Genomic DNA, 17688 nt, shown 5'->3' on the forward strand with positions numbered 1-17688 from the left:
GAAAGAAACAAAAAAGAGAAAACTTTTAATTCTTTAGAAAATAGGCAAAGAAGAAAAGAATATAAAGTTATTATGAGTAAATTATTTAAAAGCAACGCGGATTATTAACACGAGTATTTATTTATTTATTTATTTACTGCTATTGACATTTAGCTGTAACTTTACATTGAAAGTTTTGTAGGATTATTGCACTGTTATAGATTTTGTCGATTATTAGTTTTATAGAAATCAGATCTTGTCCTGATTCATTTCTATTTCAGTGTAAACGCTGGTGTCATTGTGTTTTGTGAGCGCAGAAGAGGTCAAAGTCAATTTATTAATGACACACGGAATGATTTAGTGCCGTGAAAATAGGCCACGTGCTGCCGTTAAATGTTGCTAAAGCTTGAAGCCTTGGCTTATTATTGACTTTTAGTATTTAGCCTAACGGTCAGTCTCTGTATAAAGGTTTGTGGTTTGGAAAGTGAGGAGTGAAAGATGAAAGTCTGAAGTCACTGAAAGCTCACGAAGCGTTTAATATGTTTGAACTATTATAATAAAACAGAAATAATTCTAAAAGCAGTTCTTCATATAGAGGTTTTTTTTTTGCTAATAAAATACTACTGGCTTGTCATTTGGCCTGACAGACAGAAGCCGGTGTTGCTTCTTCTTAGAGGTTAGAGAGATCATTTTTTTCTTCTTGGAGCTAGTGTCAGACATCCATCCTGTATTTTAACTCCATTACAATGACCTTGCATATTTGCAAAAAAACAGGCCTGTAGCCCTAACCCTGATACGCTTCCTCTGTAAGAGACAACACAGAGTCCTTCAGCCTCGTCACGCTGCCTATCAGGACGTCTGCTTCTCTCTCGCTCTCTCTCTCTCTCTCTCTCTCTCTCTCTCTATCCGAGTCTCAGAGTCTCAGAGTCTCCGAATCTTGGCACCAGGTGACGTAGTGGGTGTTGGAGCTGATAGTGTCCGCTGTGGCTTTTAAACAGCTGATTCAGGGAAAAGTCACAGGGTCTGCAGTGTTGGAGGCTAACCTTCTCATTTTAGACAAAACACAGGCCTGGGTGCAACAGGATGAAGGCTGAGTGGATGAAGCACGGAAAGAACAACAAGGTCCACAGAGCAGGAGCCTTTTAGATCAGCAGCGCTTGGATTTAGAAAGTACTGATAGTGTTATAAGGCACTAAAACCCACAATGTGTTCGCTGAATTGACTGGATTCTGTCATGGAGTCATAACTTATATCATAAAAAATACCACTGCCATTTTTTATTCCAGATGCAGACGACGTATTAAAATATTTAACACTCTTTCTCTTTCTACAGTTAAAATGATGTCAGATTAGATCCCAAACATCCCCATGTGAACGATTCAGGATTTTCCAGAAGTGGAAAATGAGCCAATCGTGAGCAGGGCACGGCTAAATATAGCTGCCACTAACCCCCGAGTACATGGAGCAGAAGGAGCCCGATGGCCATCTGAGCGAGTGCTAATGGCTTTTTAAACACTTGAATCTAATGACTGATGACTGAAGCTCTTATCTGTTATTCCAGCACATCTTCTGCAGGCGCTTTCGCGAGCCTGACTGCCTCCAGGCCTCAGAGAGCCGCGGCTGTTCCCTTCCTATTCTGTGCTAATGACGCCTCATAAAAGCGTAATAATGTCTTGTGGTTGTTGGTGATGGTGAGACTGAAAAGCATTACATCGTTTTTCTGCTTAAGTTCACCATTGTTATCGGAACAGTGTAAAAATCCATGTTTGTGTTTTAATGTCAGGTTTTTAATCAGTGGTATTAAACAGGATTCTTACGTCAAACTTTAAAATAAAATAGATGAAAAATTAAAAATAGAATTGAATAGATAAATAGAATGGAAACAAAGACAAAGTAAAAAAAAAAAAGAATCAAATAGAATAAAATGAAAATATATAACAGAAGCATAGAACAAAAATAGATTTAGAATAAAATAAAACAACAGAATAGAAAAAAATAAAAATTAAGCATTAAATGTAAAACAATTGAGTAGAATAGAATACTGTAAATATAGAATATAGACTAGATAAAGAATAGATTACGTCATTAAAATAATAGAACTAAGAATATGATTACAATAAAAATAGAAAATATGACAAATATTTAAAGCATTTATCAATGTGATGATATTTATACAGTCTGAGTGTTTGGTGTAAAGTGCAGATGTGTGTGATTTTAGTGACTATCCACAGTATATACTGTGTAATAAACAGATGAATTAGCTGTGTGATGTGCAGAAAGATCTAGAAAAAGTCCAGTCCCACTTCTTGGTTGTCTCTCTTACTAAGACGTCACCTTGCAGTTCAGAGAAGGAACTTTAGAAGAAGAGAAACCTAAACTAATGAGTGATACATGTGACCGTGAGTACAGTAAGTACATCTTCAGCGTCCACATCTGAACCTCAAAGACTGATATCTGATATCCATTATATTTGTGATTAGGAGTTATTAGGTGTTGCTGTAGATAAAAATAAAGCCAATAAGGGAAACCCTTGTAAACACGCTGCGAATGTTGGAATAAATCTTTTTTTTTCACTCACGTGTATCCTATACATAGGACTCACGTGTACATTAGAGCAAACTGAAGCGCAGGTTATGGGAGCAAATAATGTCCAGTTGTTATGAACAGCTAAGATCACATGACTGGGTGTGTCTCAGCCTGCAGTGATCAGTGGGAAGGTCGTTAACATGCTTGCTATCAAAGGTCTCTCTCTCTCTCTCTCTCTCTCTCTCTCTCTCTCTCTCACACACACACACACACACACACACACAAACACACACACAAAGGTTTCTTTTACACCTGTCCAGTTTAATCATCTACCATTTCCAACAGTCGTGTCCAGTCCCCCCGTCAGCAGCAGCTCTGTGTCTCAACCTCACACCCCGGCAGACTTTACTTCAACACACGTCCTGTAAAACAGCAGAGTAAACACAAGGTGTGTGTTAGAACGCAGAGAGTTCATCACACAAATACAGCAAGTGACTCAAGGAGAGTTTTATACAAGGCTTTTAGTTGATATAAACAGTGTGGAGATATCACACACACACACACACACACACACACACACACACACACACCACACACACACACAGGCAACAATTCTCATCTGACACTTTCTTATACAAAGAATTAAAATCTGTGTGTTTTTTTTTTTTTGCAGACAGATTTTTGTCTGTTGATCTTGTTTCCACTTTTAATGTAATAGAGCAAAGAAAGGAAACGTTTATTTTGGGGAAAAAAGAAAACACTAATTAAAATATTTTGAATGAATAAATATGTGCACCCTTTTCAACTGTTATCAAAGAAGTGATTTTGATGAAGGCCAAAAAAAAGATCAGTTGCTTCATTATTATTTTTTTGACATCTTTTTAGATTCATCCACCTGCTGGAGCCGTGATCGTCAAAAAGTGTACAAAGCACGCACAGTGTCTCGCTCTCTGAAAGGTATCGATTAGGACAAGGGTACCTTAAAATTTCTAAAACAGTCAATGTATCGTGGAACATCGTGAAACCGACATCAACAAACAGAGAAAATAGAGCAGCATGGTGACACTAACAAGAACAGGACGTTCCTCCAAAATTGGAGTTGGCAAACGGACAAGAGGAAAAGTTATCAGGAAAGCTGCCAAGAGGCTTCGAGCAACATTAAAGGAGCATCAGAAATATCTGGCAAGTATTGGTCACTTCCTGCATGGAACAACAATCGCTCGTATTCTTTAAACGTCTCGGCTTTGAGGTAGAGATTCCAAACAGGAGACCTTTATTAAAGAAAAACAACACCCAAGCTCAAATAAATCACTCCAAACCAGTGTTATGATCTCATGAGACCAAGGTAGAAAGTTCTGTACATAAATCTAAAAGATGTGCTTGATGCTAAAACAAGGCAGCTTAGCACCCAAAATCAGCATAGACACACTGAAGCACGGTGGTGGCAGCGTCATGCTGTGGTTCTGCTTCTCTTCAGCTGGGACTGCGACTCAGATAAAAAGAAACCGGTCTGTTCAGACACAAAGCCTTAAGTCGTCCTTCAGACAGAAGGAGACGCAGGAAAGTTTCATGCAAGTCAATCGATGTTTTGGAGTGAAGATCTTATAGAAATTCATATAGAAAACTGTGGAACGACTTGAAGAAGGCTGCACACAGGAGCGCTGCTCACAATCTGATCGATCTGGAGCATTTTTTTCCAGGAAGAGAAACTGGAACAAAATTCTTCATTGACTCTTACACCAGAACACTTGTATCGATGTTCTTTATTATATGCAAAACATGATTTAACAAAATATTAGTTAACTGATGTAATCACTTCCTAAAACATTTCAAACACTATTATTATTTTTTTTGTTTGTTTGTTTTGTTTGCTTTTTCTATTTTACATTAAATGTAGAATCTGACATGATTTACATCACAAAATCCTGTCCTTTAAACAGGGGTATGTAGACGTATATCCTATGTAGATAGATAGATAGATAGATAGATAGATAGATAGATAGATAGATAGATAGATAGACAGATAGATAGATAGATAGATAGATAGATAGATAGATAGATAGATAGATAGATAGATAGATAGATAGATATTCATCATTTTTAGATTTCTCTAAACGAAAAATTAAAAGTGGTGTCAGTTTTGTTCCAGAAGAGATTTTGCAGATCTGTGCATGACTTTGTTAAACAAAAAATCTTAGTCTTGTGTGCTAATGAAAAACAACAAAACAAACAAACAAAAAAAAAAAATACTGTAAAATTCAACAGATATATCAGACATATCAGCAATAAGGGACATCCAGAATGAGTTAGTAAATAATAATTATTTATTTAAATCATCATCACCTTCATGAACAAAATAATAATAATAATAATAATAATAATAATAATAATAATAATAATAATTGCGTGACGGAGTTTTTTCTGCCTAAACAAAGTCCTGCTTTGTTTCCAGCATGTCTTACACGTTACAAGGGCAAAGTACATCCGGGCAGAGATTAAAGCTTTAATAGTTTTAACTCTGGTACATAAAAAAGAAGTGTCTGCCGTCTGCTTGACACCCCAACACACACACACACACACACACACACACACCTCTTCACGGATGATTTTACATTCAAATGAGCAGATACACAATTACACAATACACAAACACCAGCATCATCACCATCGTCATAACGTCTTAATGCGACGAAACGATTTTAACCCAGCTGTGTGCAGATGTGTAGGTTTTAGGTTAATGGTTTAATTACGCTGAAAATTAAATTACACAGAAGTACAGAAACATATATACAAAAAAAAAAAAAAAACGGAAACGAAATATCCGTGTTCACACACACACGCACGCACGCACACACACACACACACACACACACACACACACACACACACACACACGATATTTGAAAACCGTTTTATCTGTAATGAAGAGTTTACTTTATTTGTTTATCTGTAATTATGATACAGGTGTTGTGTATCACCTTCCAGTATCAGTGATATGAGCACACAGATAAAATGTCTATTGAAAAGTTATCATGCTTCGATAATGTAGGAATAATAATAATAATAACAATAATAATAATAATAATAATAATAATAATAATAACAATAATAACAATAATAACAATAATAATTACTATTATTATTGTTATTATTGTTATTATTGTTATTATTGTTATTATTATTATTATTATTATTATTATTATTATTACAATCTTTACTAGCCGTTTTGTCACTGACTGAGATTTGATAAACCTCCATCAGAGAAATTACTTACTTTATTTTCTCCCAGTAAAACGTGCTCTGACATAAATAATATGGCAAAATATTATAATTATACCGCTGTGCGAGTTTAACGGATATTTTAGTAGTATTTAGTACCTAAATTAGCCGCTAATTAAGTGCGTGAGCGCGTGCGTAAGTATACAACAAAACAAAAATACAAACAAATAAGCAATTAAGTAAAGTACCCAAAAGGAAAAATAATTAAAATTACGAAATAACAAACTAATTACAAATCAAAATAGGTGCCTAAAGTGACAAATAATTAGCCTAAATAACTATGAAAAATGAGTAAATAATATCCTATTATAGACAAATATATATATATATATATATATATATATATATATATATATATATATATATATATATATATATATATATATATATATATATAAAGGTTATACAAAACGAAAGAATGTGTCTCTTTTTTAGGTACAAGGCCTTGTGCTGCATTCAGATTGCGCTGTTAATCTTTTTTAATTCAGTTGATTTCTTTTTTTTTTTAAATAAACACATCATGCAGGTTGGATGAGTGTATAAAACTCTCAGGTTAGAGAGCTCAGGTGTTTAGAGAGTCGTTCATCACACTGAACTCCTCCTTCTCCTCTTCCTTCATCTTTTGATCAATCCACATAAAGCCGTGATGTATATTGGGCTGAATGAATTATCTGCTGTTCAAAGGCGGAGTGTGTGTAATGGTGTAATGCCATCCCGTGCTGAGTGTTTGTGCCCAATCCCTCACTCTGCTAACCTGCTAAACACAAACCCGGCGGCTTACATAAACTAATTAACGACGGTGTTCATTTGCATCACAATAAGCATCCACAAACATTCAAAATTCAGAGCAGCTCAGAGTGATTCCATCACTGAGTCGCTCTGTGTGTGTGTGTGTGTGTGTGTGTGTGTGTGTGTGTGTGTGTGTGTGTGTGTGTGTGTGTGTGTGAGTTAACCTTCTACTTCTGAACCACACACACACACACACATATATTTTATATACATTTTATATAAATTTTAATAACAATATAATAAAAATTGTGTAATTTGATTATTATTTAAATAAACGCTATTTGTTTGTTTGTTTGTTTGTTTAATAATAGTTCACAGGTGATGTACACACAATTTTGTAAACATTTCAGTGCTGATTATGGCCACAATTCCAGACCATGACAGCAATATATTTTAAATCACAGAAACAAATGTGCATTATTTTCAATTTCTTATTTATTTATTTTTTTATTTATTACATCAAATAGATAAATGTGTTTAATATACAGTTCGATGGTAAGCCTTCGATGCTAGACTATGTATAACCAGTCTGAATAAATATCTGAATTCATTGAATTAAAAATTTACAAAATGTCAAAACAAAATAATCTATATTTTCTCGAAAGGGCTTAAATAATCTCAGGTTTAGCTTTTGTTGTAATTTTTTATAATAAATAATAATGTGTACTATATTAGATTTAATCTTACAATCTATAAGGATGTAAATGAACTCGTATTGATGATGATGATGATGATAATAATAATAATAATATTAACAACAACAACAACAATAATAACAACAACAACAACAATAATAATAGTTGTTGTTATTATTATTATTATTTTACTTATTATTATTATTATTATTGTTGTTGTTGTTGTTATTCTTCTTCTTATTATTATTATTATTTAAGAAAGAAAATAAGAAAGAAAGAAAGAAAGAAAGAAAGAAAGAAAGAAAGAAAGAAAGAAAGAAAGAAAGAAAGAAAGAAAAAGTCACATTATATATATAATTCCCGGCCCTTATAACGTTATAACCGTTGCGCATGCGCAGACTGCCATCCAATCATCAAGCAGCTGTTCAGAGGCCCCTCCTCTAGTAAACGTCGTTACAAGTCCACTAAAGCATCCATTCTGAAATGTTCTTGGGGAGCCGCAGTGGTGACATGAGCGCTGGATATCACTAATACACCGATGGAGAAACACCAGTAGAAGGTCAGTGGTGAAGTTTTTCTTCATAAACTCCGAATTTCGCTTCGAGTTTCTGTCGAAATGTTCGCAGAGAGCGTGTGTTTGCGCGCTACACCGCTGGAACGCGCTTTGGGTGCGCCGTCACCGTTAACTCTTATCTACTGAGGGTCTTATCACGCGGTTATCTCCTAGTTGGAAAGACATATTGCGTTTGGTTTCCTATCTCTTACTATGTGTGTGGGGTGTTTCTTTTTTTTTTCTACTTCTTCTATTTTTTTGGCAATAATGATGAGGCTCCACTGAGGGAGCACTGAGTCGTGACACGGATGAGTTCAGTTGGCGTTTGGAGACGCTTCAGCTGGACAGGGACAATAACTGCGTCCTGTTTGCAATGAGGTTTGATCGTCTGTCTTTAGCTTACAGATTCTCTAGGATAACTTTTTACATGTCTTTTAAAATATTTCTACCGATTTTAATAGTAAAATAGTAAATATTTAATACTTTTTGTCCATGGGTACAATGTTATTAAATTGTAAATATTCTTGGAAAGGTCAAACATTTTAACAGGCTGGTTTTAAGATGTTATTAGACGTTCCTCGGAGTTCAGACTCTTTCGATTTTTATAGGTTAACCTATCATTGCTAATAAATGTAGTTATATTATTATTATTATTATTATTATTATTATTATTATTATTATTATAAGTTGTGGAAAACAAGGGAATGGCAGACAATATTTTGGTGTGTTATGGTTTACTTTGACAACAGAATATCCACCTGTTCTTTTATTTGGATTTTTCCCCCTCATGTTTGCAAGAGAAAGTTAATGTAAGTGTTAAACTTAGTGTTTGTTAGTGACAGACCTAACTGTGCATGTCGCACATTTTACTATTTTATTCTTGTTCTAGATTGTTCTGAAGTTTCTTTTCTTTCTTGTAGGCTAACTCATCACGTATCCGTTTTCCACGTACCTCGAGCTACCACCACACGGTTCCTGGATGGACCTGGGCGAGCACAGCTGGTCCACAGTCAAGCGTGAAGTGTCCAGTAACCCAGGCTCGCCGAGCGAGCAGAGCTGCGTTCACGGCGAGCGCAGGGACGAGTTGAGGACATCACCCCTGGACGTAGCGGGGAGTCGGCGCGCAGACACACGGCCGCTGCCCTCCTACGCCGCCTTCGGCCACCCGGTGTGTACGGACGACGTGCCGCTATTCGCGGACCTGGACCAGGCCGCTAAGCTTGGCGCGCACAAAACCGGGATCGTGGTGGACCCTGGCGACATGTACTCGACGCTAGCAGCCTACGAGTCGCCGTCGGCAGCTTACATGCACTCCAGTCCCAACTCGCCGGTATACGTACCGACCTCGCGAGTTGGGCCAATGATCCCGAGTCTGCCTTACCTGCAGCCGAGCTCGGCGGCGTCACAACCGAGCCACGTAGTCAGCAGCCACGCCGGATGGTCTCAACCCGCGCCCGAGAGCCCGTCGTCCTACAGCACCGGGAGCCCACACGCCACCTCTACACGCTTTCACTACTCACCAAGCCCGCCCGTTAACAACGGCACGGCAAGGGACTCGAGCTACCCGACCTCGCTGAACGCCAGCGGCAGGGATCAGTACCTGTCGCGGCCCCTTAGTGGCTCCTACACCGGGCCGTACGCGCCCTACGTGGGAGCGCAGCTGCCCCAGTTACCCACCGCGTGGCCCGCGGGACCCTTCGATAACTCCATGCTGCATTCATTACAAAGCCGAGCAGCGCCGCTCTCCATCAGACCCGGACCTGCAGGTACAGAATACACACTCTCAAAGCTCTGAACACAAAATTATCATGAAGTTTTTTTTTGTTCGTTTTGTTTTGTTTTGTTTTTTTACAACTTTTTAAAGGCAAACAAAACAATTGCCTTCAAGAACCATGCAAAGTTTTTTGAATATATTTTTTGTAGAAAAGCTTTAGAAAAACAACAATTACATTCCAAATAATCACAATAATTCAAAGAAGAACTACAAAAGGTTCCTTCTGAATATTTATTTGGACCTTAAGTCTTGAAATGCGTCAAAAATAATACATTTTAAATAAATATAAATAGGCACAAGTGTGTACGCGTGTTTCACCAAATGTAAGGAAGATATTTGTATATTTTAACAGTCTTATAAGATTTAAGGGGGAATTAAAAAATAAAGGCGACTAATTATAACGACTAGATGTAACAATGCCGGTGTGAAATTAAGCTCAGTTTATAAGAGTCCTTAAAAGAATGAAGTGAATAAAACTGTGCTTTATGCCTCGGCATATATAGTGAAATATGGACTAAAATAAAGTTCATACAGAAATGATCTTTATTAGACAGTAACAGCGTTTACAGTGCGACATTTATGCAAAACAGCTTTATTAAGCCAAATGCAAGATTTAATTTTAATCAAAAATATCCTAAATCCCAGAAAAATATTTATAATTTAAAAGGTTCGATATTAGGTCGTATTAAATGTTTTATACACTTTTAAAATATAAATATACAAATGTATGTATGCATGCATGCATGTATATAAAAGGGATATATTGGTTGGGTAATGTTGGTAATTCTATTAGAGTTTTTCTTGATAAGTTCACATCAAATTAAAAAAAAAAGGTGAGTCATGTTTGAGGTTTATATCTTTAAAAGATGGTCACAGGTGATTAGAGACGGAACAAATCAACGGTAATTACAGCAAGCAGACGGAGAGCCGATTAATTTACGCCTCATTGACGTGCACGTGTCTCGTGTGTGTGTGTGTGTGTGTGTGTGTGTGCTAGACTACCTTGAGGAAGCGATGGAGAGTCGGGAGTGCGTGAACTGCGGCTCCATCTCCACCCCGCTGTGGAGGCGCGACGGCACCGGTCACTTTCTCTGCAACGCCTGCGGCCTGTACAGCAAAATGAACGGTCTGAGCCGACCATTAATTAAGCCGCAGAAGCGCATGGTGAGCATCCTCATTTCACACAGTTGTTCTAGGCTGGTAGGGGATCAAGTGGAGAAAAAAATCCTCGCATATTAAAAAGACTATACGAATTTAAAACAGTGGTTCTCTCACACTCTTTGTAGGAAACCCTACAATTCCATGAGCAGAGAAAAATTTTATGAACTACACAAATATTCCTAAGTTGATTTGCACCCATGTTGCTCAGAAACAACAACGAAATTGGATATTTTGTAGCTCAGTGTTAAAGGTAAAGGTGCTGGCTTTTAGTGTAAAGCTGTAAGTCCGGTCCAGTGATGTTCGGTCAATTATTTAAAATGGTGAAAAACATATAGGAAAGCTACAAATGCTGCACTCTTAATGACTCAACTCTAGTAACAAGGAAACATAATTTCATTCAACTTAATTTTTCATTGGCAAAGCATTATTTGTAGCTTTGTGGCTTTGTATTGACCTGGAAACATGTAAAGTAAATGCACACTCCAGCAACAAGGGACTTGCAGATTTATAAACACACAAAAACTAAACAGTGCTTTTTTTAGGTTCATTATATATATGTGTGTGCAGTAAATTGTTTTATATTTATTTGTGCCCTGGAGCTTTTAATCCCTAATACTGCTCGATACTTGTAAAATCTTTTGTAGACTGTGTATAAATGGGGTCATTACGGTCAAATTAGATTGCTCTTTAAGGTGCACTATATTAATTTAAGATGAAAGATAAGCAGCAGAAAATTTGTGCCTTTAATCCTAACACCGTACAGGGAAATGAACAGTATAACTGTTTGGTAGCTCGAGTATGAATCCAAGTAACTTTAGTTAATAATAATCATAACAAATCAATGATAATTATTAACACATTTTTATAAGTATATTACCTTAAACTAAACTGAAACATCAGTTAATAATTAACATTTTAAATTTCAATTTTGTGAAGTCATTTCGGTGTCTGTAAGTTTTTATTTTGTTTGCATCAGAGAAAATGATTAAATTTATTGTTAAGTTTATCAAGTATTGATTTTTATTATAAGTTGGTTGGACTGGTTACTTGAATTTAATCAGTTTGTACAATAATGTCAACTTGGACCTAATGCTATAAAAACTCTGGCTCTGAATAAATACACTAAATAGGATTATATGTATAAATTATCAGCCATGTATTTAAAAAGTTCATAAAATAATATTTGGACGTTTGAAAACTCCATGCAAATTAACATTGATCTTAACATTTGACCAGTAGTTCAGTAACGTGAGCGAAAATTTCAAACAAAAACTAAAATGCAGTTTTCTTCACCGCAACCAATCAGTCAGAGATCAGATACATCAGAGTGATTAATGTTTCCCGTGAGATAAGAGAGCAAATCAAATTTGTTGAACGTCAAAAATTGTTGAAAGCTAAAGGATGATTGTTTTTTGGTGTTTGCAGTCGTCTTCCAGAAGAGTCGGTCTTTCCTGTGCAAACTGCCAGACCAGCACGACGACCCTGTGGCGCAGAAACGCAGAGGGGGAACCGGTGTGCAACGCATGCGGACTCTACACCAAATTACACGGGGTGTGTACGCCACAAAAGTCATTTCAAAAGTAACAACACACAGCAGAATGATTTATACATTAACTAAGTGAGAACGTGAACGTCTAACCGTGTTCCATTAGGTACCACGACCCCTGGCTATGAAGAAGGAAGGAATTCAGACGAGAAAAAGAAAACCGAAAAACTTGAACAAAACCAAGGGATCGTCTGGTCAGTGACAGGAAATTATAGATGAGAATAAATTTAGGTGTCGGCTTGAATTAATTCCCGTAATCTAACAAAGTGTTTGATTTGATCAGCAGGAAGCAGCTCTGTCCCTGTGACTCCAACATCATCATCATCATCTTCTGCCTCAGAAGAGAACTCGAAGAACAGTCCTCCTTCTGCACATGTGGCCGTGACCTCAGTGAGTTCAACACCTCAGTCTTATAGCATGTGCTTTATAACAAATATAACAAGAAATACACCTGTATTACATACACAGTTCTGCTCTAAAGCTTAGTTCAATGCCTGCAATTCCATTTTCTAAAATTGGTCACAGGAATATTTATACAAATTTGGATTTTGTTGAACTTTTTGTGTGTGAAATGATATCATGTGAAACCTTAATAGGATTTGTCTAAGAATATAATTAATAATTAATATCATATAATGTCTACTTTAGTAATAATCTAATAAAATTTATGGTGGTATGTGCAATTTATTTTTGTAAAAAAAAAGTCCCAAAACATCATAGAATCACATTTAATATAATGTTTGTTTTAAATTATGTTTAAAAAAAATGTCTAAATTATGAATTTCATTTTGAGAGAAATGATCTCTAACTTTTAGTTACTATGGCAACAATACAATCCGTGTAAGAACAAATTCATCTGAAAAGCTAAAACAAATTATATGAGCTTAAAATTTCATTTTGAGAAATGGATCATATGCTCACCGTTAAAATGTTATCCAAGATATAACAATGTTTAGAATGTAAATATGTTATTAAGTTGCCATGGCAACACTCCTCATTACACTCTGGCAGTCATAGTTTATATTGAATAAAATCTTAAAAAATAAAAATGTGATTTTTTTCCTGAGAAATAAACTTGTTATATCTAAATCTAAAATTTAGATAAAAAAAACTTTATTCTAGAACTTGAAAAAGATTTTCTATTAAAAAAAAAAAATCATATAATTTTAACAGGGTTTGTGTTGTTTGTAAAATTGAAAATGGCACTTATGATTGTTTATTATTATTATTATTATAATTATTATTATTATAATTATTATTATTATTATTATTATTATTATTATTATTATTATTATTATTATTATAGGTGAACTCCTCCGATTTGGTGGGACATATAGAAGCTCCAGGCACCACAGGCTCCATAGTGAAGTACCCTGGCCAGGAGGGTCTGTACTCTAACGTGGGATTAATGACCACCGGGGACGTGTCTGCGTCTGTACGGGGTGACACGTGGTGTCCCATGGCTCTGGCCTGACACTGACCTGTGAGGGATTAATAAGCTCCTCATCGCTTTACTCCACCTCCATCTCCACCTCCCTGACATTCGTTTGTAAAATGGCTGCTTTCATAATGGGACTGTAGTCACCCTGAGAGAGAAAACAAAACAACAAAAAACAAATCTGTGCTCACGACTTTTTCTTCAGCTTTGGAGAGCTTGTGCAAAAACAAACAAACAAAAAAAAAATCCTACTACTCCAGTTTTTTTGGAAATACACTCTCTGGATGTTGATAATGAAGACTACGAGCGTTAATACACAACGTGCCTTTGGAACTTTTTGCTGAAATACACACTGCACTACACTGAGTGTCGCTCCGAGGAGGACATGGATCAAAACGGCTTCTCACATGTGTGTGTGTGTGCGCGTGCGTGTGTGTGTGCGTGTGGCCATATATATAAATGTATATATAAAACTGCTACTGGATATTTTTTCCCTCTTGGAAAAAGAAAAATGATTGGATTGCGTCTGAAACGATCAGAAGATAAAATATTTTCTTTTTCTAAGTTTAACGGAAAGAGTTTTTTTTTTTATGTTAAAATTTGAAATCGTTAAAACTGGAATTAAAGATTGTGCCAACCCCAACACCTGCTCCTAAGAAACAAAAAAAACACCCCACCTTCCATCCTGAATGAATGAAATTGTATTTATAATGCTGGCTGTTTAAAATTAATGCTTATATTTGTCAAATAAAACGAATGTCTGTTAGAGTAGGACCGAAGCCTTGCTCCTTGTTTTTTAAGTCTCTCTGTTTATAAGCAGGTTCGTGTTTGCTGTCGGTTTAGATCGTCGATGCTAATCTGCACGGGATCTAATGTTTAAAAAAAAAAAGAAAGAAAAAAAAAGCTCTTATACAATTTGACTGTAATGGTAATTATGGTTTTAACAGGGTATCTAGTTGCTTTTTTTTTTTTTTTAGCTTCAAAATTTAGTGCCAAATCAAGTGTGATCTTTTAATGCTGAATGGTACTTTTACTGTTGTGATGATTATGAAGGACCGAAAGTCTGAAAAGTTCCTACTTTCATATTTCTAATTGCAAAAACAAACAAACAAACAAACAAACTAAAGTAAGCCAATATCTGAACTTCAGAACAAACAGCAGTCAGAAATTCTTTTCTGATGCTTTTTTTGTTACAACACACCTTGCGAAAATGTCTCCTCGTCCTTGATATAAGATCTAACTACCTAACTTAACACGATGGTATGCAAATACTAAAATATTTTTATTTGAAATGTTTATCTTTTTATTTTCGTCTCACAATGAAATATACTTAAATACAAATATACACATTGAGGAAAAAAAAACGTTTGGATTTTGGTTTTATTATTTCGAGTGTTTTTTTTTTGTTTTTTTTTTTTTGTTTTGGCTTGTTGTTGGATATCATCCAGGCCACAGATAAGCTGTTAAAATGATTCACGATCTGAGTGACTCACTGAATTGTGTCCCAAATGGGGGCTCAAGAGCTTCAGTTTAGATATAAGGTTATTCCTGAATGATCCATTTAGATCTGGTTTGACTTTAAGTAGAGTCTCGGGAGCACTAGAAGGACCAGAGAAGTGTCTTATGATGCTGAGCTTCTCTTACCAATGGGGAGAACTTTTAGTTTATATCATTTTATTTTTTTGTTTGTTTGTGTGTGTGTGTGTGTGTGTGTGTGTGAGAGAGAGAGAGAGAGAGAGAGAGAGAGAGAGTGAGAGAAAAATAAGCAACATCTGATGACAATCTCTACGTTTTTCCCTTTTTTTTTATTCTGTAGAGTTATTTATTCCTTTTTTTTTAAAATGTGGTGTTTCTTTGAGGTGTTTTCTTATTTTATTTTACATTAATGTATTTGTATTTTACACCTGTATTCTTTAAGCAATCATTTGATTTTCAAACACAGTAGGTGTGTGTGTGTGTGTGTGTGTGTGTGTATGTGTGTGTTTTGTTTTTTTCCAAATTTCAATTTTATCAAAATTCCAACGCAGAAGCAGTGTTGTGTTTGATCTGGTGTGTCTTGATCACAAGCTATAAAGGACATTTTTCTGTAAAAGTTTTTTTTTGTTCTTTTCTGTGTTTCATGAACCAACGTGTCTCTTCGTCCTCTTTTGTGTGCTGAATAGACTTTTGAGCAAAAGGCATGTCGAACCATTTTAATCCCGAAAAACCCGATCGTTTTTACTGCAAATGCTGCAGGTTCACCCACACTGGACAAATAAACAAGAACAGGAACTTTATTGATGACCTTCTCTAGTTTTTGTTCTTTTTGTTTTTTTGTTAGTTTGGAAAGTGTTTTCATTTTCATGTTAACAGATAACAGACAAGCTGTTAAAATCCTTTATAAATCATGCGTGTGACAAGCTGTAACGTCACTTCAGAGTGTAGCATCGTCCCTGATGATGATTACTAAATTAAAACAATCAAACATGGATGGAATTCTCAACGTCATCATTGTAAGTTTTGAACGTTTATACTGAAGAATGCATGCCTTCAAATTGCATGTAGATTTCTATTCGTGTCCTATATTCATGATCGTTTCTATGGTAACGGCAAGATGTACCTGCTCCATGCAATCGAAGCTTAATGATGACCCCGATAATTAAACATGGTTTTATGTAACAAAGAAAATCCTGTAATCAAGCAGAATTATTAGGTTTTCTGTAAGGAGACATTGTTTTAATGAGGAAGGAGTCTCCAGTGTCAGGAAGTCTTCAGGTAGAGAGAAGGAAGGAGTCTCCAGTGTCAGGAAGTCTTCAGGTAGAGAGAAGGAAGGAGTCTCCAGTGTCAGGAAGTCTTCAGGTAGATAGAAGGAAGGAGTCTCCAGTGTCAGGAAGTCTTCAGGTAGAGAGAAGTAAGGAGTCTCCAGTGTCAGGAAGTCTTCAGGAACAGAAAGGAAGGAGTCTCCAGTGTCAGGAAGTCTTCAGGGACAGAAAGGAAGGAGTCTCCAGTGTCAGGAAGTCTTCAGGTAGATAGAAGGAAGGAGTCTCCAGTGTCAGGAAGTCTTCAGGGACAGAAAGGAAGGAGTCTCCAGTGTCAGGAAGTCTTCAGGGACAGAAAGGAAGGAGTCTCCAGTGTCAGGAAGTCTTCAGAGACAGAGAGGAAGGAGTCTCCAGTGTCAGGAAGTCTTCAGAGACAGAGAGGAAGGAGTCTCCAGTGTCATGAAGTCTTCAGAGACAGAGAGGAAGGAGTCTCCAGTGTCAGGAAGTCTTCAGAGACAGAGAGGAAGGAGTCTCCAGTGTCAGGAAGTCTTCAGGGACAGAAAGGAAGGAGTCTCCAGTGTCAGGAAGTCTTCAGGGACAGAAAGGAAGGAGTCTCCAGTGTCAGGAAGTCTTCAGAGACAGAGAGGAAGGAGTCTCCAGTGTCAGGAAGTCTTCAGGGACAGAAAGGAAGGAGTCTCCAGTGTCAGGTAGTCTTCAGGGACAGACAGAAAGGAAGGAGTCTCCAGTGTCAAGAGGTCTTCAGGGACAGAAAGGAAGGAGTCTCCAGTGTCAGGAAGTCTTCAGGGACAGAAAGGAAGGAGTCTCCAGTGTCAGGAAGTCTTCAGGGACAGAAATACCCGCTAACAGAATGTACGCCGCCATACTACTATGTGTCACTGATTAATTCCCTGTAAGAGCACAACCCGAGTGTTTATTCCTTAATTCCTTAGACATCAAGAACCCAGCTATTTATCACACATTGATTAGCAGTGTTTTCTTTCCTCTTTGCTTTCATGATTTTATGGCCTCCTTCTGATCTAAGGTTAGGACTGTTATTGGTTGCAGTGAACTTTGGCTTATAAGTGCGCTGAACTTTGACCTGGGGTTGCGCTTTGATTTACGACTGATCAGGATGTCTCTGCTCTTTTGTGTGCTAGAACAGCGCATTCTTTTTACCACACAGGCAGATACGGTGTTGTGTTGTGTTGAAATTCATGTTGTAAAGACAGACCAAGCTGTGTGTTTGTGTGCCTGTGTGTGCGTGTTGTGT

At 36.6% G+C, this 17688-nt stretch overlaps 1 protein-coding gene across 3 annotated transcripts; it reads left to right on the forward strand.

The window, feature by feature from the left end:
- Positions 1 to 7627: 7627 nt before the first annotated feature.
- On the forward strand, positions 7628 to 15956 carry gata6 (GATA binding protein 6). Of its 3 annotated transcripts, none has more exons than XM_060867946.1 (7): positions 7628 to 7767; positions 8682 to 9527; positions 10533 to 10699; positions 12122 to 12247; positions 12349 to 12436; positions 12526 to 12632; positions 13549 to 15956. In XM_060867946.1, the coding sequence occupies exons 2-7, from the start codon at positions 8741 to 8743 to the stop codon at positions 13714 to 13716; spliced, it is 1443 nt and encodes a 480-aa protein (XP_060723929.1). In that variant the 5' UTR covers positions 7628 to 7767; positions 8682 to 8740; the 3' UTR covers positions 13717 to 15956. The 3 variants fall into 3 exon arrangements, with proteins under 3 accessions (XP_060723929.1, XP_060723947.1, XP_060723939.1); XM_060867964.1 differs by having other exon boundaries at positions 12529 to 12632; XM_060867956.1 differs by lacking the exon at positions 7628 to 7767 and adding an exon at positions 7984 to 8139.
- Positions 15957 to 17688: the final 1732 nt, after the last annotated feature.

This window comes from Tachysurus vachellii, chromosome 1 (genome assembly GCF_030014155.1).
Source record: "Tachysurus vachellii isolate PV-2020 chromosome 1, HZAU_Pvac_v1, whole genome shotgun sequence".
In the NCBI taxonomy this organism is placed as follows: Eukaryota; Metazoa; Chordata; class Actinopteri; order Siluriformes; family Bagridae; genus Tachysurus; species Tachysurus vachellii.

Excerpts from the sequence above, each read along its gene's own strand:
- gata6 (XM_060867946.1), top strand. The coding sequence starts at position 8,741 with ATGGACCTGGGCGAGCACAGCTGGTCCACAGTCAAGCGTGAAGTGTCC. Across the intron at positions 9,528-10,532 it reads CATCAGACCCGGACCTGCAG|ACTACCTTGAGGAAGCGATG; the intron begins GTACAGAATACA and ends TGTGTGTGCTAG. Across the intron at positions 12,248-12,348 it reads TCTACACCAAATTACACGGG|GTACCACGACCCCTGGCTAT; the intron begins GTGTGTACGCCA and ends GTGTTCCATTAG.